Below are 23,692 nucleotides of genomic sequence, written 5' to 3' on the forward strand. Positions count from 1 at the left end.
CTGTGTTATAGAATCACTCTCTAAAGTTTTAAAACTGTAGGGTGTTGCTGTATCTTATGAAAAGTAAATTTGGTCCATATGAAATCCATATAATATCTTTACTACAGTATGGGACTCATTTTCAAAACAGAAAAACATCCAAAAAGTGGCACAAAGCGGCAGATGGATTTTTTTTTGGTCCATAACGTCCAAATCGGTATTTTCGAAACACATTTTTAAGAAGTTTTTCTATACAGTTTGTCTGCAGTATACCCAAATCACAAGGGGGGCGTGCCGGACGCAGGACTGTGAAATCAAAAATATCCGTGTCTCTGGTAACATACAATATAGCTACTACAAAAATCAGGACTGTAGCCACCAAAAATTGTACTATATATGTCACATGGTATAACTATTTGTAAAAGGTGACATATAATATCTTTTTTTTTTGAGTACCCTCAGATATTACCCACTGTTCAGTGCAGTCAATCAAGCTGCTAATCAGTGGTAGAGCACTTCTTTCATCGGGTTACTCGTGAACTTTGTATAGGAGGGTATTTCTTATGTGTAATTCATACACCATCACCCAAGTGCTATAAATGCCATTAAACCACTCTGCAATCACTAATAAATATCGTGAAATATAGCGTACTTAGCTCAAAATTGTCTTTCTGAGAATAGAAAAAGATTTTCAACAGACGCCTTCCCCTGAAACCGCCCTACAGGACTGTGGCAGTCCCAAAACTTGGATGTTTTTCTGCCATAACAGAACAAAGCAAAAATGCCCATGGCTAAAAGGTAGATGTTTTGGTCTAGACCTATTTCAGTCATGACTAAAGTCAGAAAAGGTGCCCTAAATGATCAGATGACCACTGGATGGATAAAGGCATGACCCCCTTTCCCCTCCCCAAAGATGTGAAAGAAATAGTACATAACAGTTTCTATGATAGTGTCAGATATTATGGCCAGTCCTATTAGAGCAGCAAGCAGCTCCCTGGAGTAGCCTAGTGGCCGATACAGTGCACTGTAGAGAAGGGGACCCAGGCCCATATCTCACTCTGTTACATTTGTGGTGGAAAGTTTCAACATTCCAAAACCCACCAAAAACCTACTGTACCCACATATAGGTGACACCTGCAGACATAAGGGCTATTGTAGTGATGTACATTTGGGTACAGTAGATTTTTGGTGGGTTATGGAGGGCTCACCATACAATATAAGGGGGTAACGGTGAGATGTGTACCTGGGACCTATTATGTGAAGTTCATTACAGTGTCCCCTAGGGTGCCCTACCGCTCTGCTGGGATGTCTGTGGTTCCAGTCTACTAAGAATTTTGGCCTCCCATATGTCCCAATGGCTTGTTTTTGTGTGTTTTTCCCTTGAACTTTTCAAAAATGGTCACACACACACAAAAAAAAAAAAAAACCACACTGAGCACAAAATGTCTACCAAACATTTAGGAAATGGCCATTTTCTAAATAAAAAAAATAGATATTTTTCTGGTTCGAAATCGCTATGTTCACCACTTGATTTTTGGACTTTTTCAGCAAAATGTCCAAAATCGAATTTAGGCGTCATATTGAAAATGCCCCTTCACATATAGTATGGATGAGATTTTTATTTGTATTTTCTCTATATAATTTGGATTTTTAATGAATAGTTAAATATTGAATAAGCATAAGCACTTTGCCACTTATTTTGAAAGCATGATCGTCCTCTGTGGTGGCTTTATCCAAAAGGTCTTTTTCAAGACCATTGGAAGGTTTTACTCTCCAGACAACATACAAAAGACTCCTGAGGCAGGCCTTTCAGTTGAAACACAGTGCTGTGTTGAGTCTTCCATCAATAAATATTGTTTGCATTGAGAATTTGAAGCTTCCATGATTTGTCCCTAGAGTGCTTTGTCCACTTCCCACTGTTTTTGTTACCATGAAGGGAAGCCATACAGTTACATGGAAATTTCAGAAACAAAATGGTACCCAAACCCAAGTCCTGAGTTTTAAAAGTAAAAAAAAAAAACTTTCCTACAAAATAGAGACAAATATGCTACATCTGGAATTAGTTGAAATTTTACAGCACAAAACATGCCTTTTATTTAAAACTAGTAAAGAAGGCCCGTTTCTGAGAGCAATGAAACGGGCGCTAGCAAGGTTTTTTCCTTAGTGTGTATATTTCAGAGAGTGTGTGTGAGAGTGAGTGTGTGAGACAGAGAGACAGAGTGAAAGTGTGAGTGACAGAGTGAGGCTGTCTGTGTGAGAGTGTGTGTGTGAGAAAGAATGAGAGTGTGTGGCAGCCCCCCCCCCCCCCCTAGTTAAAGAGGCCTTTAGATATAACAGTGGTCCCTGGGCAACTGCTCCTTTCAGCCATTGGATTAAATATTCCTTTCTAGTGTATTAGAGCAAGAAGTAGATCATGGCTGGAGGCTCATTACAGCCTTGATCTGTCATCATAGTGTTACCATTATGTGCAAAACAGTGAAAGAAAGAAAATGAAAGTTAACCTTTGTGGAAAGAATAATTAGTCATGCATGTGTCACTTTGAGTGTAGCTGTTTGTGTGTGTGTGTGTACTATGCGGTGCTTCCATGGTAAAGTAAAACTGGCGGAGGGGTTACATAATATTGTGCTTGCCATGGCAAGAACTGAAATCCAATGGTAATGTTGTTAGGGTGTTGCTAACAGTAAGAACCTTCTCCTCCACAATGATATGGTTCATAAAGTTGCTTGATAGAAATCATTAACAGGTTTTTACCAGCTGCACATGCTGTTAAATGAACCTTAAGTAATAGCTGTATGACAACAGTATGGGCATACCAATTGAAATTAAAAGGTTTGCTTGGTGCCAATTTCACCATGTAGTATGCCCTAGTTTAAAAAGCTGATATCTTACTGTGCTGTTTTGTATAATTATAACAGAAGGTGTAATAAGAGCACCCCCCCCCCCCCTGTAAAAAATAATCCGGCTGTCCTTATTAAAGTTTGCTATAAAGTTTTGTGGAAGTCGTCGACGCTCCTCCCCCACCCCCGAGGTCGACACTCCTCCCCCCCCCCCCCCCCCGAGGTGGAGGCAGGCATCGCTTTCAACTAATTCACCTGACTGAAGTCCTGCTGAGTGTAAAAGAAGCACAGAAGAGCAGAGGGCAGGCTCGCCTTCAGTGTTCCCCTGCTCTGTCAGCGTCCGGCCAACAGTAAACAGGAAATGAGGGCGGGGCACTGAGAAAGCAGGGGAACGCTGAAGGCGAGCCAGCACTCTGCTCTTCTGTGCTTCTTTTACAATCAGGAGGACTTCAGTCAGGTGAATTGTTTGAAAGCGATGCCTGCCTTCACGTCGGGAAGGGGGAGGAGGTGTGTCACCCTCGGGGGGGGGGGAGGAGGAGTGTTGACCTGAGGTGGGGGGGGGGGTGCGGCGGTAAGTCCAGGCGGTTGGACGGCCCGCTGAGAGAGAAGGGGAATGACTGCAGTCAGCTTAAATGAGTTGAAAGCGCTGTGTGTGTGACATGAGACCCCATTGCAGCTCGTTGTTTTTCCAGCGTTGTTGGGCTCGTGTTACCCAGAGAAGGAGTGACCCCTTTTGCGTTTAATGCTCCTCCTTTGTTGTGTAGCTGTTGGCTGTGATAGGTCCATCATCCGTCGTTGCATTCCGTTGCTTGGCAACGATGGAGGCGCACGTATTGAGTGAGCCGTTCGCGTGTTAGGTCCGCCCCTTGTTTTGTTTGAGTTGTTTGATAGGTGCATGGCAACGATGGAGGCGCACGTATTGAGTGAGCCATAGGTCCGCCCCTTCTTTTGTTTGAGTTGTTTGATAGGTGCATGACACGTGATTGCATTCCGTTGCGTGGCAACGGCGACTGACGCCTTCGCCTCAGACGCTCCTCCCTTGTTGTATTCCTATTGGTGTGAGGCTCATCCGTGTGTGTTGCAGCTGTGACGCTCGTTCAGATCATGGCGGCGCACAGATGTACTGTGCTTAAAAGTGGTTACAGAGCTTCGAACATACGAACTTTTGAAGCCTCAGAGTGTGGTTCAGAACGTTCATGGTGCTTTTTATGTCCAGTTGGGGCGTGGCGTAGGTCGCAGATGGGGCGTGGCTGAGGGCGGTGGTGAGTAGTCCGAATAGCCAGGAGGACTACAGCAGTTCAGGACTTCACTGCCACAGTTGGAGGGAGCTTCAGAACGTTCAAGGTGGGATTTATTTATATAGATAAGCTTTCAATATAGACATCACATCACTCTCATAAACAAAGGTAGCAAGGTGGGTTGCTTCCTGAGACTTTTTCTAGAAACCCTTTTAGGTCAAAATTCTGTGAAACCAAAATATCCAACTCCTTGTGGCCCATTTGTTCTATCTGAACTTTAGTAGGAATATAATGGCAGCTAGCCAAAGGTATAATATCACAATTTGAGATATTTAAGATTTCTTTAAAGTATTTTCTTAGCAAAGTTTCTGATTCTAACAAATATGTACATGGAAAATTATTTCTTATTTTACACATATTTCCATCCCCCCCTAACTTAAAATGTAGAGTAAGAGAATCTTTAGTATCAGAAGTTGAAACAGCCTGTAAAGAGGAAATTTCTGGTTCTATTGTTGACAAACGCTTATCTAAAACAGCAGAATTAGAATCCACATTAGAAAACTTGGGTAAAAGTATATAATTGAGTAACTGTCCAATGGAGTGTCCTCTCGAACCTTAAATAGCAAGTGTAGGTGAAGGCTGCCTATTATCACCTAATAAATACTTAACATTTTTCAGATAAAATGTGAACTCAAACATTTCCAGATCCACACATGCCAAATGTCTTTTAGGGAAACGCCTTTGACTCCGAAATCCAAACATGACATCCCTTTTTCTGAAGGTAAACTCACTCTGGCCGATATTCAGTGCTATTTACTTACCAGGAATGGTTCTTGGCTGGTTAAATAGCACTTAGCTGGATAAATGCTAATATTCAGTGCAGGATAGCTGGTTATCTCTGATGAATATTAGCGCATACTGCCGAATTCTATATAGCGTACCTACAGATCCACGCTGAAATCCAAGCGTATTCTAAAACAACACACATAACTTAATTGGCTTAACAAGCTAATCAGTGTATTATAATAGCATTTAACATGCAATAATGAACACTAATCAGCAATAATTAGAATTTAAGCGCATAATTCACTAAACATATTCTGTAACACAGTCAGGCTTATTTTCTAAAGAGAATGGCGCCCATCTTTCGACACAAATCGCAAGATGGGTGTCCTTCTCACAGGATTGCCCAAATCGGCATAATCGAAAGCCGATTTTGGTGTCCTCAACTGCTTTCCATTGTGGGGACGACCAAAGTTCACGGGGGCATGTCGGAAGCGTAGCAAAGACGGGACTGGGGCATGCCTAACACATGGGCATCCTCGACCGATAATGGAAAAAAGAAGGGTGTCCCTGACGAACACTTGGACGACTTTACCTGGTCCTTTTTTTCTTACGACCAAGCCACAAAAATGTGCCCTAAATGACCAGATGACCACCGGAGGGAATCGGGGATGACCTCCCCTTACTCCTCCAGTGGTCACTAACCCCCTCCCACCTTCAAAAAAAATTTTTTTCCAGCCTCTATGCTAGCCTCAAATATCATACTCAGCTCCATGACAGCAGTATGCAGGTCCCTGGAGCAGTTTTAGTGGGTACAATGCACTTCAGGCAGGCGGACCCAGGATCATCCAACCCTACCTGTTACACTTGTGGTGGTAAATGTGAGCCCTTCAAAACCCACCCGAAACCCACTGTACTCACATGTAGGTGCCCCCTTTCACCCCTTAGGGCTATGGTAGTGGTGTACAGTTGTGGGTAGTGGGTTTTGGGGGGGCTCAGCACTCAAGATAAGAGAGCTATGTACCTGGGAGCAATTTCCGAAGTCCACTGCAGTGCCCCCTAGGGTGCCTGGTTGGTGTCTTAGCATGTCAGGAGGACCAGTGCACTACGAATGCTTGCTCCTCCCATGACCAAATGGCTTGGATTTGGTCGTTTCTGAGACGGGCATCCTTGGTTTCCATTATGACCGAAAATCGGGGACGACCATCTCTAAGGTCAACCTAAATTTCGCAATTTGGGCGTCCCCAACCGTATTATCGAAACGAAAGATGGACACCCATCTTGTTTCGATAATACGGGTTTCCCTGCCCCTTCGCCGGGACGTCTTGCGAGGATGTCCTCAGGAAAACTTGGGCGCCCCTTTTGATTATGCCCCTCAGTGCACCTAACTTCTAACGTGCGCACACAAAAAGAGGTGTGGTTATGAATGGGGAAATGGGCATTTTATGGGTGTTCCGAAATTTATGTGCACAGTTGTAGAATATTGCCCAGTGTGTGCAAATTTATGTGCCAGGATTTATGCCACATTTTCATGGGTGTAAATGAAAGCACATAGTTTTAGGCACTTGGATATCAACTAAGTGTATTCTGTATACCATGCCTAAATCTTGTTGCCGCTTATAGAATACGCTTAGTTAGAATTGTTTTCCATACAGATTTTTTAGGCGCCTTATATAGAATCTGGTCCATAGCGGCTAGCCGACTATATAGTGAGATATAACTGGTTAGCTGTGAATACTTTTTCTAGAAACCCTTTTAGGTCAAAATTCTGTGAAACCAAAATATCCAACTCCTTGTGGCCCATTTGTTCTATCTGAACTTTAGTAGGAATATAATGGCAGCTAGCCAAAGGTATAATATCACAATTTGAGATATTTAAGATTTCTTTAAAGTATTTTCTTAGCAAAGTTTCTGATTCTAACAAATATGTACATGGAAAATTATTTCTTATTTTACACATATTTCCATCCCCCCCTAACTTAAAATGTAGAGTAAGAGAATCTTTAGTATCAGAAGTTGAAACAGCCTGTAAAGAGGAAATTTCTGGTTCTATTGTTGACAAACGCTTATCTAAAACAGCAGAATTAGAATCCACATTAGAAAACTTGGGTAAAAGTATATAATTGAGTAACTGTCCAATGGAGTGTCCTCTCGAACCTTAAATAGCAAGTGTAGGTGAAGGCTGCCTATTATCACCTAATAAATACTTAACATTTTTCAGATAAAATGTGAACTCAAACATTTCCAGATCCACACATGCCAAATGTCTTTTAGGGAAACGCCTTTGACTCCGAAATCCAAACATGACATCCCTTTTTCTGAAGGTAAACTCACTCTGGCCGATATTCAGTGCTATTTACTTACCAGGAATGGTTCTTGGCTGGTTAAATAGCACTTAGCTGGATAAATGCTAATATTCAGTGCAGGATAGCTGGTTATCTCTGATGAATATTAGCGCATACTGCCGAATTCTATATAGCGTACCTACAGATCCACGCTGAAATCCAAGCGTATTCTAAAACAACACACATAACTTAATTGGCTTAACAAGCTAATCAGTGTATTATAATAGCATTTAACATGCAATAATGAACACTAATCAGCAATAATTAGAATTTAAGCGCATAATTCACTAAACATATTCTGTAACACAGTCAGGCTTATTTTCTAAAGAGAATGGCGCCCATCTTTCGACACAAATCGCAAGATGGGTGTCCTTCTCACAGGATTGCCCAAATCGGCATAATCGAAAGCCGATTTTGGTGTCCTCAACTGCTTTCCATTGTGGGGACGACCAAAGTTCACGGGGGCATGTCGGAAGCGTAGCAAAGACGGGACTGGGGCATGCCTAACACATGGGCATCCTCGACCGATAATGGAAAAAAGAAGGGTGTCCCTGACGAACACTTGGACGACTTTACCTGGTCCTTTTTTTCTTACGACCAAGCCACAAAAATGTGCCCTAAATGACCAGATGACCACCGGAGGGAATCGGGGATGACCTCCCCTTACTCCTCCAGTGGTCACTAACCCCCTCCCACCTTCAAAAAAAATTTTTTTCCAGCCTCTATGCTAGCCTCAAATATCATACTCAGCTCCATGACAGCAGTATGCAGGTCCCTGGAGCAGTTTTAGTGGGTACAATGCACTTCAGGCAGGCGGACCCAGGATCATCCAACCCTACCTGTTACACTTGTGGTGGTAAATGTGAGCCCTTCAAAACCCACCCGAAACCCACTGTACTCACATGTAGGTGCCCCCTTTCACCCCTTAGGGCTATGGTAGTGGTGTACAGTTGTGGGTAGTGGGTTTGGGGGGGCTCAGCACTCAAGATAAGAGAGCTATGTACCTGGGAGCAATTTCTGAAGTCCACTGCAGTGCCCCCTAGGGTGCCTGGTTGGTGTCTTAGCATGTCAGGAGGACCAGTGCACTACGAATGCTTGCTCCTCCCATGACCAAATGGCTTGGATTTGGTCGTTTCTGAGACGGGCATCCTTGGTTTCCATTATGACCGAAAATCGGGGACGACCATCTCTAAGGTCAACCTAAATTTCGCAATTTGGGCGTCCCCAACCGTATTATCGAAACGAAAGATGGACACCCATCTTGTTTCGATAATACGGGTTTCCCTGCCCCTTCGCCGGGACGTCTTGCGAGGATGTCCTCAGGAAAACTTGGGCGCCCCTTTTGATTATGCCCCTCAGTGCACCTAACTTCTAACGTGCGCACACAAAAAGAGGTGTGGTTATGAATGGGGAAATGGGCATTTTATGGGTGTTCCGAAATTTATGTGCACAGTTGTAGAATATTGCCCAGTGTGTGCAAATTTATGTGCCAGGATTTATGCCACATTTTCATGGGTGTAAATGAAAGCACATAGTTTTAGGCACTTGGATATCAACTAAGTGTATTCTGTATACCATGCCTAAATCTTGTTGCCGCTTATAGAATACGCTTAGTTAGAATTGTTTTCCATACAGATTTTTTAGGCGCCTTATATAGAATCTGGTCCATAGCGGCTAGCCGACTATATAGTGAGATATAACTGGTTAGCTGTGAATATTCAGCGATTCGCCGGCTAAGTTTAGCTGCTAAATCGGATTGCCTAAATAGTAGTCCTATCTTTGACTGCTATAAACTTAACCGGCCAGCGCTGAATATTAACTTGGCCGGTTAAGTTTAAGCTGGCCAAAAAACCCAGATATTTAATGCCATTCACCGGAAATGACCCAGCATTGAATATCCGAGCTCTGTGCCCAATCGTGGCACTTGGCTGGCCTGCATCTCATAGGCTGAATGTTTGATATACTGAAGAGAGTTCGGCCAATATTCAGAGGCAGAGGTAACCAGGAGCCTCAATAGGTTTTCCAAAGGCAACAAAAAGATAACAGGTGAAGCCGCAGAAGTATTAGTAAGACCATAAGAGGGAACAGAAGGGTATATTCAGAAGAACTATTAGAAACCCCTTTAAAAGACATGTTAAAAGGAGGAGCCACTGAATGAATAGAACCAGATACCACATGCTAATCCACAGGGCCTTTAACAACAGCAAGGAAAGCTATACTACCTTTAGACTTAATTTTATGCTTACCCATGAACCTTCAACTTCCGAGACTCAAAAAATGCTCTGGCTATGCTTCAAAGGGTATCCAAGGGGCAAGGCATACCCCGTGAGGCACACACCTTTGGGCACATCCCTGTGGCTGAGTGCCACAGTACAGGTGGTAAATTATAGTCTTCTGGGAAGGACCCTGAATAACATCACAGGAAAGGCCTTAAAAAATGGTGCCTGCAAAATCTCTGTTGTTTCTGTTGACCCAGAGCAAATGTCCCTGCCAAATCACTGCATGATATTCTGGTGCATGTGGCTCTTCTGTCAGTTCACTCACCACTTCACAGGCTCCTCCACTCAGCTGACCTGGAGATGGTAAATTATAGGCCTCTGGGAAGGCCCCTAGTGATAGGGTTACCATATTTGTGGAGACAAAGAAGAGGACACAAAAAATGAAATGCCAGCCTGCCCCCGCCCCAGCTTGCCTTTGGCCCCTCCCCAGAAGCACAATCAGGGCTACAGAGAGATAGAGCCAGGCCCGGGGCAGGACCGCCATTGCCGCCGCTGCCTCCCCTCACTCAGGATGCAGTTGCAGTTGCCATCCCTCCCTCACTCGCTCCTCGAGCCACCCCTGCCTTCCCAGGCATGTAGCCAGACCTCAAAGATTGGGGGAACTGGAGCCCAAAGTGGGGGGTACATTTTGCCCCACCTCCCTATCCCCACCGCAGCTCCACATACCTTGCCTGGTACAATAACTGGAGAAGAGTAAGAGCCCTGGTAGGTTTGGGGAGTCCTATCCAGGACCAGGATCTAGAGCAGAAAAGCGTCTGCTCAAGGCCAGGTAGTGACCCAGCGAGGTGCACTTGCAGAAGGAGGACAGCCCTAAAGGGGTCTATGTCCAATGGAAGAGGAGTGATTGGGAGCAGGAGAAATATAGCCCTTGTAAACCAACACCTGGCTACTGGGATAGGCATGGACAGGAGTATTTGTCTATGTGTAAGTAGACCCTGAGGAAAAAGACTCCCTGTACATACACCCTGAAGGAGGAAAGAACCTGAAAAGGGATTTCCAGCAAACATCAATAGTCTTGGCACTGAAACTGAGAGTTGAAACATTTGAATTGTATTGAAGGAACGTTCAAGTTGTTAACTTCCCGTTGCAGCCAAGTTCAATAGAAGTTGAGTTTGTTATAAAACCTCTCGAAGTACAGCGTGGTACCTAGACTGAGGAGTGGAGTGGAGCCTGCTCATTGAATTGTCTCCCAGACCCCCGTGTCACTGTTCCGGACCACTGACCCACTTCCTACTCGACTGGAGTTTGACTGAAGGCTTGAGTGTGGTAAGCGTGGCCTGAATGAGCAAGTAACTGTTTTATAAGGTCTGGGACCAGAGCTGGAGCCAGGTGAGACCTGGGCTACATCTACAATCTTGACCGTCACATAAAAATCCTATAAAAATGCAGGTTAAAATATGCGCTAATGGTTCTTCGAGTTTATGTGGCTGTCAGGGCCTATTGTCTTGCCTTTGATTGCAGCTGTTCTTTGTTGCCCCCATGAAGGTGCTGCCTTAGGTGACAGCTTAGTCTTTCCTAATTGCTGGGCTGGCAGTGGTGCTGACTCACTGGCAGTGGTGTTCCTAGGGTGGCTGACACCCGGGGCGGATCGCCGATGCGCCCCCCCCCCCCCGGATGCAGCGTGACCCCCGGCAAAAGGACACCTCCCCCTTCCAGGTGAAAGGACACCCCCCCTGGGTGCATTTTTACCTGCTGGGGGGGTGCCACGCGCCTCTCGGCTTAGCTCGTTCCATGCTCCCTCTGCCCCGGAACAGGAAGTAACATGTTCCCGGGGCAGAGGGAGCACAGAACGAGCGGAGCCGACAGGCGCGCAGCACCTCCCCCAACGGCGTGCACCCGGGGCGGACCGCCCCCACCGACCCCCCCCCCTTTGGTACGCCACTGCTCACTGGAAATGACCATTACAGCAAAAACCCAAAGGTATGCTGTAGTAAAATGGTACACTCCTCTCATTGTTGTCACTTGGTAACACCCAAAAGGGACACATTCTTTATCAGAGATCTAGGTGGATCTTAATTTGCAATTGAACAAGATCAATATTTAAAGACATTTTCCCTGGTGCTGCTGCCTCTGTTGGACTGTTTGTTGAATATAGCAGTTCCTGTTATCAAATTGGATTTTAGAGACCTTCTGAAAAAAAGCACATTCACAGTAACACATTCCTGGAACAGGGCCTGAACCATATGTTGCTGCAGGGTGGTGGAAATGGAGATGTTCAACAATTCTTTTTCTTTACTTCTGACATAATGAACATGGCAAAGAAAAAAAAATTACTCTTCAGCTTGAATGTGTTTAATTTCTTCCCTCAGCATCAAATTTTTGCTTTTATGTTTAACTATCCCCATTATTTTCTTTATGCAGCACATCTGTTAACTGACTGGTGGCTTGTTGGAAGGAAAATCCACCTTACTGATTAAAGGGATGTTTTTGGTTGGATGGGATTGCTGGATGACTTTTTCAAAACAGTTTTGGTGAAGCTCAGTACACATGAAAATTAAGGGTTTTGCTAGCACTACTGGCTATGAATAGTCAGATATACTAAAGACTATTTCATGACAGGGCACCTAGGCTAACAAGGCACGAAGGCGCATATTCTACATCTATTTTATAAAAATATATCAATCACACATTTGTAATGCAACACAATATGCCAAATCATTACAGTTTCTCATATGCTTTTGGCATAAATCAATCTATTTGGAAATACAATCAGTCTATATAGTGATATTGAAGCAATTTCCAAGTTTCCCTCCCAAAAAAATAATCATGTGATGATACAGTATAACACAGCTTCTGTTAAAATAATAGCTGTCAACCATCTTCAACCTTCCTTGACATGCAGATAATCAGACTAGCTTTGCCATTTCAATACTAGTAACAAAAAAGAAAACAACCTTTCACTGGACGATGAACCTCCTAACAGGATCTACCTAGACCGGTGGGGGGGGGGGGGGGGGAGAGGTTGAGGGAGTCTGTTCCAGGCAGTGCCGTAGTGAGGGCGGCTGACACCCGTGGCGGGTCGCCGCTGCACACCCCCCCTGGGTGCAGCACGGCGTCCCTCCCCCCTCGGCGCGCACCCCCCCCCCTCCGGAACGCACCCTCCCTCCCCCTGGAGCGCATTCTTAATTGATTTAGAAGCGAGGGGTGGGCAGCAGGGCCGATCCACCCCCGAGTCCACGTCGCTGGGAGCTGCATTGGCTCCGTTGGGGCAGAGGGAGCAAGGAACCAACAGAGCCGACACCCCCCAAGCGGCATGCACCCGGGGCGGACCGCCCCCCCCTTCCTATGTCACTGGTTCCAGGAAGGGTTTTGGGAGTTGGGGAGAGTCCGTTCCGAGGCGGGAGAGGGAGGTCTTCTTCATGGCATGGCTTGGGAGGATGGGGTGAAAAGCAAGGGGCTTTTCTGAGGGGGGTTCTCTGTGGGCAGGATTGGGGGACCTTTCTAAACTACAAAAGGTTATGTGGGTGCAGGCCGATATTCAGTGCCAGCACCGCATACTTATGTATTTATTGGGATTTATTAACCACCTTTATGAAGAGATTCACTTATAGTTAAATGGCCTAATTTAGGACACAGGCATAACCCCATGCTCCTCCCTAATGCTGCCCTCTGTACTGCCCTTTGCCCTTCCCACTTTTTATGGTGGCAGTCAGAGGTGATATTCAGCTGCACTGCACACTTTAGTGCCACTGAACATCAGGGGCTAGGCGGTGACATGTGATTTAAGTGGGCAGGAGAAGCTCCTGCCCACTTAAATCATTTTGAATGTGAGCCAGATTGTATGCCTGTTGTGTCCTGAAAAGACGAGGCACACGTGCAAATAATTTATAAAGCTGGCAGACACATCGGAACTTGGGTGCTGAACGTCAGAAAGGGATAGGTGTATTTATGAATCAAGAAGTGAAACGAGGTGATTTTTATAAATATATAAGAGAAAAATATTTACAAAAGCAAAAATAAACAACTAAAACAAATTACGGGCCTCTTTTATCAAGCCACACTAGTGGCTACTGGTGTGGTAATACTGACAAATATCGTAAATATTTGACAGCATTTGACAAATTCTGACGTAAATGTCAGCATCTATGTTATAGAATTGCCGCATAAGGGTTTTACTAAACTTTCTTAATATATGAGACTATGATACAGGTTCCTCATTAGTCAAAAACCCTCCATTCTAAATATGTTAGAGATTCCTCTTTCTAATTTCTTTCTATTATCCCCGATTTATTAAAGGTTTTAAATACACCTATCTGGGCTGTAGCATCATCTGGAGGGTGTGCTCAACAGAAAGCTTCTGTTTCCCAAATGCTTCATCGGGAGCTATGCCCTCAATCGCCAGCGATGCCCTAAAATATAGATAGTTAAATATTCATGAGAAGGTGCAGAAAATCAACCTCGAATTCACCACCAAACCATCTCCTCCTCCTCCTCACCCTATAACACACTCCCTCAACCAACCAACCAACCAACCCAGGCCTCCTTCTCCTCTTTTCCCGTTATCACCGAAGAGGAAATCGCCTATCTTCTCTCCTCTTCGAAATGCACCACCTGTTCCTCAGACCCCATCCCCACCAACTTACTTAACACCATCACTCCTACTGTCACCCCCCCCCCATTTGTCATATCCTCAACCTCTCTCTCTCCACTGCAACTGTCCCTGACACCTTCAAGCATGCTGTAGTCACACCACTCCTCAAAAAACCATCACTTGACCCTACCTGTCCCTCCAACTACTGCCCCATTTCCCTCCTACCCTTCCTCTCCAAGATACTTGAACGCACCGTTCACAGCCATTGCCTTGATTTCCTCTCCTCTCATGCCATTCTCGATCCGCTCCAATCCGGATTTCGCCCCCTACACTCAACGGAAACGGCACTTTCAAAAGTCTGCAATGACCTGTTCCTTGCCAAATCCAAAGGTCACTACTCCATCCTTATCCTCCTCGACCTATCCGCCGCTTTTGACACTGTCAATCATAACTTACTTCTCGCCACTCTGTCCTCACTCGGGTTCCAGGGCTCTGTCCTCTCCTGGTTCTCCTCTTATCTCTCCCACCGTACCTTCAGAGTACATTCTCAGGGTTCTTCCTCCATCCCCATCCCACTCGCTGTTGGAGTTCCTCAGGGATCGGTCCTTGGACCCCTTCTTTTCTCAATCTACACCTCCTCCCTGGGTTCTCTAATCTCTTCCAATATCATCTTTATGCTGATGACACCCAGCTTTATCTCTCCACACCAGACATCACTGCAGAAACCCAAGCTAAAGTATCGGCCTGCTTAGCCGACATTGCGACCTGGATGTCCAACCGCCACTTGAAACTGAACATGGCCAAGACCGAGCTTATTGTCTTCCCTCCCAAACCCACTTGTCCTCTCCCTCCACTCTCTATCTCTGTCGATAACACCCCCATTGTCCCTGTCTCATCCGCCCGCAACCTCGGGGTCATCTTTGACTCCTCCCTCTCTTTCTCTGCGCATATCCAGCAGATAGCCAAGACCTGTCGCTTCTTCCTCTATAACATCAGCAAAATTTGCCCCTTCCTGTCTGAGCACACCACCCGAACTCTCATCCTTTCTCTCATTAGCTCTCGCCTTGACTACTGCAACCTACTCCTCACTGGCCTCCCACTTTGCCATCTATCCCCCCTTCAGTCCGTTCAAAACTCTGCTGCACGTCTTATCTTCCACCTGAACTAGTACACCAATATCACCCCTCTCCTCAAGTCACTTCACTGGCTTCCGATCAGGTACCGCATACAGTTTAAGCTTCTCCTTTTAACCTACAAATGTACTCGATCTACAGCCCCTCCCTACCTCTCTACCCTCTCATCTCCCCTTACATTCCTACCCATAACCTCTGCTCTCAAGATAAATCCCTCCTGTCGGTACCCTTCTCCACCACCACCAACTCCAGGCTCCGCCCTTTCTGCCTTGCCTCACCCCATGCCTGGAACAAACTCCCTGAGCCCATATGCCAGGCCCCCTCCCTGCCCATCTTCAAAGCCTTGCTAAAAGCCCACCTCTTCAATGTCGCCTTCGGCACCTAACCACCTTACCTCTATTCAGGAAATCTAGCCTGCCCCTACTTGACATTTCGCCCATTAGATTGTAAGCTCCTTGGAGCAGGGACTGTCCTTTTCTTAATCTGTACAGCGCTGCGTAACCCTTGTAGCGCTCTAGAAATGTTAAGTAGTAGTAGTAGTAATATATATCATAAGGGTTTTAGCAATTAGTGCATATGCACGGACTGCTTCTGCTTGAGGAGGTGGTAAGTACACCCACACTAACTACACAAGTGACAGTGTATAGTGAAGTCTTCAACCATAGCCCACCCAGTTGCTGCATAAAGTTAGCACATTGTAGTGGAGGAGTGGCCTAGTGGTTAGGATGGTGGACTTTGGTCCTGAGGAACTGAGTTTGATTCTCACTTCAGGCACAGGCAGCTCCTTGTGACTCTGGGCACGTCACTTAACCCTCCATTGCCCCACATAAGCCACATTGAGCCTGCCATGAGTGGGAAAGCACGGGGTACAAATGTAACAAAAAAATAAAATTAATGCATATGAAGGGGGTAATTCTGTAAGGGTTCACTTTACACGCATAAATGACCTTATTGAGTACTGCCACACCATGCTTTGATGGCATGTACTTTGCCAGTGGGTGTGCAAATAGATGGAGTTTGGGTGGGGTGCGCATACTTGTGTGTAAATTATATTATATATATTTTCAAAATGTATTATTACTACTACTACTACTTAACATTTCTAAAGTGCTACTAGGGTTACGCAGCGCTGTACAATTTAACATAAATGGACAGTCCCTGCTCAAAGAGCTTACAATCTAAAGGACAAATGTACAGTATTATCTGTCCTATCCCAGGTTCTAGGCAGAGTACATGTATGAATGGCATTTACACCAGCTATGGGGCTGGTATAAGTGATCAAGCCTTAATGTAAGTGTGTTTTCAGCCCTGTAAAGGAATTTAGAAACCAACTTCGGTTTATCGAATAGGCTTAAAATAGGTGCTACAGCTAGTGACCACAGAGGGCACCTTGTTATAGAACTGCCCTCTGTCTTGCCAGTATGGTAACAGGTACCATGCTCATGCACTAAATGAAATATCATGCACTATTATAAAATAAAACAAAATTATACCAAAATTCACATCTCTACTGATCTTAAAAGAGAAATTTCCCATGTAGTTCCATTTTGAAAATTATCTACAATAGGCATTTTAAAAGTGCCTGTCTACTTTATAACTTGCCAGCCTTTTAAAAATGTTCCCCAGCATGTATACACAAACAGGGGAATGCTATATATGGCACAAAACCTCAGGCATTACTTCAACGCTGAAGTTTTGGTGCAGAAAAGTGTTCTAATCAGGGGCGTAGCTACAGGGGGCCACAGGGACCTGGGCCCCCGCAAATTTTGTCTGGGCCCCTGGTTTGGCTGGTGGGGGTCCTCAACCCCCACCAGCCGAAGCCTTCTTCAGCACCGGTCTCCGGTGCAGCAGCGTTCGCTGCCCTGCTCTTCTTTATTCTTGCTCCTCCTGTGCACGCTGACGCTCCTAGGAGAGGGCAGTGATGAGGCGGTGAGGGGAAGCGGCAAGGAGGCGAGGCGTGGCAGTGGGGGGGTCAGCGGGGCAGCACTCAAAATGTGCCCTCAACCTCCGTCTCTGGCCCCCTCCCACCGTGAGGTCTGGCTACACCCCTGGTTCTAATGGATGCAAGCTGCAGAAAATGGGACAGAGGTGACAGACCCACATGCAAACACACTTACACATCCATTTATTGAATAGCGCCTAAGTGTTTCCGTGTGACTTTGCAAAGGAAGCATGGCCATGGGAGAGGCATGGTGGGCGGGTCAGGGGCATTCCCTTAAAATGCGCACAGTTCTAGAATAGTGCAGATCCACGCCCAACTTGCATGCTGGGATTTATACCTGGTGTAACTCATCATGCCTGGCACTAAGCAGTATTCTATAATGGGCACTAATCACAGAATACTGTTCAGTGCTGATTTTTTTTTCAGCCCTGAATTTTGAGCGACATTCACTTCCAGCCCTCGGCATGAGTTTTGTGAAACTGGTTGATGAACTCTATATAAGATGCTGCTGTCTAAAAAAGATTTTATATGGGCAACAAAATTTCCCAGCACTCAGTCTACAGTAAATGAAATATTATGGACAAATTGGAATGGAAGGAACAACTCCTGCTGCAATATGGTAACACAAAGTTGGGTAGCTTAAAAACTGATACAGCTAAAAGGTATAGCAAAGGGCAACCATAAAGATAAAGGAATGATTCCCTTAGGGGATGAGACTTGATATACAGCCTTTCTGTGGTTACAATCAAAGTGGTTTACATATTATATACAGGTACTTATTTTGTACCTGGGACAATGAAGGGTTAAGTGACTTGTTGCCCAGAGTCACAAGGAGCTGCAGAGGGAATTGAACCCAGGATCAAACCCTGCTGCATTAACCACTAGGCTACTCCTAGTAAAGTAAGGCTAAGCAGATTAGGGTTCTTCAGCTTGGAGGAGAGAGAGGACTGAGAGGGGGATATGACATAGATGTATAAAATTGTGAGTAGAGTGAGACTAGGAAAGGAAGAATGCTTATTTGGGACTAGATTCACTAAATGGCACCCAAATTTAGACACCAAACAAAATTCACACTGATCGCAATTCTAGAAATAGTGCTCTGAGTTGAGCGCTGTTTATAGAATAGCACATAGCACCAGGATCCGTGCGCAGAGAATTTACATCAGATGAAACCTGGTGTAAATCCTTGTGTGTAGGTTAAACATGGATCCCCCGAATTCTATAATACTGCACTCATCTTTAGTGAGTGCCCCTAACCCACCCATGGCCACGCCTATTGTCAGTTGCACGTTAAAAAATTTGCATGTGCATCTTTATAGAATAGTGCTTTGCAAGATGCACTCACAAATCCTAATTAGACCAACTAACTGCAATAATTGCGTATTAGTGCCCAATTATTGCTAGTTAGCTCGTTACTCAATTTGTGAGTGCAAACTGGGCACGTGCCCAAATTTGAACATACCGGGGCCCTTTTACTAAGCTGCAGTAGTGGTAATGCACAAGTAGCTGGCGCCAAATCAGCATTACTGCTGGGGTAGCGCGGGCACCCCGTGGTAATTCTGAAGTTGGCACGCTGGTTCCCTCTGTAGAAAATTATTTTCTGTTTTCTACTGTAGGGGCATTCCCAGAAGTAATTGGCAGTGCAGCCACATTGGTACGTAATTACCATGTGAGCCCTTACCGCTAGGTCAACGGGTGGCAGTAAGGGCTCAGGTAGTAAATAGCCACATGCTACCTTTAATTTTAGTGCACGGTCATTTACTGCCCCATTGAAAAATGCTTTTTCCCCAGCTACGATAAAAAATGGCTCAGCACGCACCAAAAACATGCACCCACACTACTGCAGACCACTTTTTACCGCAGCTTAGTAAAAAGAGCCCCTCAATTTTGTGTGCCATGTATAGAATCTGGGGGTTACTGTTTTAAATATTATTAAGACTGGGAAAGACTCCAGGAAACTAACTGGTAGCAGGTTTAAAACAGATTTTAGGAGACATTATTTTCAGTTTACTGTAGCGCAGGTCAACAGAGAGCAATTTGTGTAGCCAAGTGAACTTTGGGAATGCATGCTGTCACTGCTGGATGCTGGGAATGAACAGCAGAGAAACAATTAAGATATATTGAATATTTCTTCTAGTCTTCAAGTTTGGTCACTGATACACTGGATGGACGAGTATAGCATTTTTTATGATGGTGCCTGAACATAATTACCCCCCTATTTACTAAGCCGTGCAAACAGCTGCTTGTGCTAATGCCGACACAGCCCATTTACGTTGAAAGGGTTGTGTCAGCATTGCTGTGTGGCAGTGCCGCGCAGCAGCCGCTAGCATGGTTTAGTAACCAGGGGTGTTAGAATGATGACTAGAAGTTCATAATCATTAATAATATTGTTTTTTTTTCCTTTGCAGCTTTTTGGCATTATACAAAGGTCTGGTCCCTAAGATTATGAGACTCGGTCCTGGTAATTCTATATTTTAATTTTTTCTCCTTGGCCTTTTCACTCTTTCCCTCTTGTGTGTACCCAGAAATGACTTTGTGAAAATGATTTGGGGGTGTTTTTTGTAAAATGTGGTAAAAAGGAGCCTGCGTTAACATCAGTGCATGTTTTTGACATGCGCTGAGGCCCCCTTTTAAAGCAGCAGGTAAAAGGCTGTCTTTTTTTCTCAACAAGAAATGGCCATGCCACTTGCTGCACGGCCATTTTGAGGGGGGAAGCACTTACCACCACCCACTGAGGTGGCGATAAGGGCTCACACTACAAAAATTATGCATGACACGACCTCTCCACTTCTCTCTGCTTAGATGGGTATTTTTCAGCATCGATTTTTTTTTTAGGCACCATATATAGAATCTAGCTCAAAGTGCTAAGTGCCAACACATGTAAGTTGGTATTTCACAGCTGACAAATGTAAGTTGCCAAGTTTCCACCATTGATTTTTTTTTCAGCGTGTGTGCATTGTCAAATGGATGCTCCCATGGCACGTGCCGCACATACAGTACATGTGCACTCCTGCATGTATTTTAGGAAAGGTTATGTGTGTTCTAAAATCATACTTTATCATACTGTCATTATGGGACGTTATACACTACCCTCATTCTTAAATAATTGAAACGAATTGTATATCTATTTTTTTCTAAGTGGTATTATATTTTCTGTTCTTGAAACTCTACAACATTCTGTAATTCTCAGTCTGGAAATGGTGATCACCATTACGGCATATTGTAAGCCACATTGAGCCTGCAAAGAGGTGGGAAAATGTGGGATACAAATGTAGCTAATAATAATAATAAAAATACCATCAGAATTGAGCAGTAATTTTTGTAGTGTGTGCTGCCAAGTTACTGCTGGGTTAGCGTGGGAGCCCTTACCACCACCTCAATGGGTGGTGGTAAGTGCTGTTCCCCAAAATGGCCGCACGGCAAGTGGCACGGCCATTTCTTGTTGAGAAAAAAAAGACAGCCTTATACCCGCTGTGGTAAAAGGGGGCATCGGCGCATGTCAAAAATACATGCTGATGTTAGCGCAGGCTCCCTTTTACCGCAGTTTACTAAAAGGCGCCATATAGAGAATTTGGGGGTATGTGTCTATCCCATACATGCTTCAGTTATGCTTCTGTTTGGTTTCTAGAAATTTCTCACAAGTGTCCGTCACCCTCTCCCTTTGATTCTCCTGCTGCTTCATACAATGATCCTTGTCCTTGAACTTTTCTTTCAATGAAAATGCTTCTTTATGGTACCTTATTGAAGCTTGCTAGATACTTGAGTGTATGTAACATATCTTACTTTCCCCTCCTGTCTTCTAGAGAGTATATTTTTGACTCAGCGAGCCTCCCTATGCATGGCTTATAGCAGAGGCTATGCATCATTATGGTGGCCTTTCTTTAAATCGTCTCTACTTAATGAATGACAGAATTTCAGAATCAGTAACTAGCACATAGTGCATTATAAGATCTATGTTATAAGCTTGTGCATTGGTCTTTAGAGCACTGCATGCATTCATGCTAAAGGACACAATACCCAAGTTATACCATATTACTCCACAAGTCTGTAAAACATGCCCTTATTCTGAAAATTCAGGGTTAGGCCTGAAAGTAAAAATCTTTTCAGAAGTCTGAAGGAATATATTTGTCTCTTCTTGTTTTATAAAAACACAACCACCTAAATCACATATTCCTAGATGATACCAAAGAAAGTGCTGCCATGGTTTCACTTCATACATACACTGCCTAGCACTGAAAGTGCCTCAAAACATAGCTATTACTAGGCGGGATATCAAAAGTCAGGTCTGGAGGGCTGCAAACATGTCTGGCTCTCAGGACAATCAAAATATGGCTGGTTTATGGACACGGGGTACACAACAGTATTTATTTATTTATTCATGACATTTATACCCCACATTAGCCCGAAATAGATTTAAGTTCAATGTGGCTTACAAACAAACAATAAAGTGAATAAAACATAATAATGTACAGAATATAACACAAATTACAGTAAGTTCAAGAAGCAAATTAATACATGTAATTTAGACTACCTCAAGGACAAACAAATAATTAGGGGTGGATAGGTGAGAGCATAATTAGGCAGGACTAGACGGGAAACGAGATTAAGAAAAGGGTGTAGGTAAAATTCAAATAGAGTTCTTTGTATTCAGAAAGGCCAGACTGAAGAAATGTGTTTTTAGAAGACTTCTAAAAGCTAGGTAATCATCTGTAAACTTGATTGATTTAGGAAGAGAATTCCACATTTTGGAACCTTGATAGGAGAAATTAGCAGAGTGAATTGTTTTATATATCACATTCTTACAGATAGGGAAATGTAAGGCCAGATATTCTCTAGTTGATGAAACAGCATTATGAGGGGGTAATTCAATAAGATTATTCATATATGATGGGGCTTAACCAAACAGGATTTGGTGAATGAAAACACAAATTCTCTGAAATCCAGACCATGGTGTGCCCTTACCTTGTCACATCTCATAAAAGATATAACAGAATTAGAAAAGGTACAAAGAAGAGTGATCAAAATGATTAAGCAGATGAAACTTCTTTCATACAAGGAAAAAAGGTTAGTTCTCTTCAGCAAGGAGAAGAAACGGCTGAGGCGTGACATGATAGAGGTCTGCAAAATCCTGAGTGGAATAGAATGGGTAAATGTGAATCAATTCTTTACTTTCAAGAACTACAAAGACTAGGGGACATTCCATGAAGTTACAAGGTAATACTTTTAAAACAAATAGGAGAAAATATTTTTTTCACTGAATGAATAATTAAACTCTGGAACTCATTGCCAGAGGATGTGGTAAAAGCAGTTATCATATGTAGGTTTAAAAACAGTTTGGACAAGCTCCTGTAGGAAAGGTCCATACACTGCTATTAAGGTAGACAAAGAGTAAGCCTCTACTTATCCTTGGGGGTCAGTAGAATGGACTCTTGCTACTCTTTGGGATTATGTCAGGTACTTGTGACCTGGATTGGCCACTGTTGGAAGCAGGATACTGGACTAGGTGGACCTTTGATCTAACCCAGTATGGCTATTCTTATGTTGCATTCAAACAGTGGAATTTTGACACCCATGAAGCAATTGCCCATCTTTCTATTACTTGCTGTCTTCCCTGATACCTCTGTTTTGCAAAACAAATTTTGGCAATGGAATATTTTGCACTACTGATGCATCTAATTTCTGTCCTACAGACAATGGGACTACAGAGGTATCAATGGATGCTGAACAGGGCAAAAGTTGTTGTTGTTTTTTTTAATCTTGATGCATTAGGTCTTCAGAATTGCAAAAATTCCACTCTGGTCCATTTTGAAAGCAAGATCTGAACATATCAGTCACTGTGACTCTCAGGTCTGGCTATGATGATGGTCAGGTCATGTAGTAGAATCTAACAAACATTCTTCTGTTACAGGTGGTGCAGTGATGTTGCTTGTCTATGAATATGCCTATGGCTGGCTTCAGAAGCACTGGTAATCCGAGAGGCAGGATGCTGCATTACACAATTTCCAGTACAAAAGAAAGGTTAATAAAGGAGATCCCTCTAGCACAAGCAAAATATTAGCACTTAATGTATTTTTACCTAAATCATGAATAAAAGCACACTTTTTAAAAATGGTTGCATTGAATTCTGTGCCAGTATCATCAGTATGCTATTAGTATATACTCTACAATTATTATAGGGGTCATTTACCAACTGTGCACTAAAGTCATTAATGCCCATTATTTTGCACAGTGACTTCTATATGAATGATTTTCCATGTGAATTTGGTAAAGAAAGTTATGAATTTCATGACGTTTCAACCTAGGATCTTCTGCTTGCCTTTTGAGTTATATAACATCCTCTTACAGAGGATCATTCTGTAACATGACGCTATGGGCAGACACATAAATAGGGAGTGCCTCGAGTGCCTGGGCTCAAAGACTCCTCAACCTGCTGCTGAACCAAAGCTTCCTCTCCCGTTGGCTCAGATAACGCTACAGCTGCAATTGAAGGGGAACCAAAAAAAGATGTTATAAGTTGTTGCTTGCCTTCTGGAGGCTTGGAAGGATAGCTTCTCAGCCTACTTTTCTGCTTCAGGGCCATTAAAAAAGAGGAAAATGAACAAAGAAGAGGTAAATCTCCAAGCTT

At 43.9% G+C, this 23,692-nt stretch overlaps 1 protein-coding gene across 1 annotated transcript in view; it reads left to right on the forward strand.

Moving 5' to 3' along the window:
- The window catches only part of SLC25A21 (solute carrier family 25 member 21), a 672,604-nt gene extending 649,449 nt beyond the window's left edge, over positions 1 to 23,155 (forward strand). The window contains exons 9-10 of the mRNA XM_030215218.1: positions 19,476 to 19,528; positions 22,976 to 23,155. Of these exons, the coding sequence (XP_030071078.1) occupies positions 19,476 to 19,528; positions 22,976 to 23,037 (115 nt within the window). The 3' untranslated portion in view covers positions 23,038 to 23,155. The remainder of the gene's footprint in view (positions 1 to 19,475; positions 19,529 to 22,975) is intronic.
- The last annotated feature ends 537 nt before the right edge of the window (positions 23,156 to 23,692 follow it).

This window comes from Microcaecilia unicolor, chromosome 9 (genome assembly GCF_901765095.1).
Source record: "Microcaecilia unicolor chromosome 9, aMicUni1.1, whole genome shotgun sequence".
NCBI classification, from domain to species: Eukaryota; Metazoa; Chordata; class Amphibia; order Gymnophiona; family Siphonopidae; genus Microcaecilia; species Microcaecilia unicolor.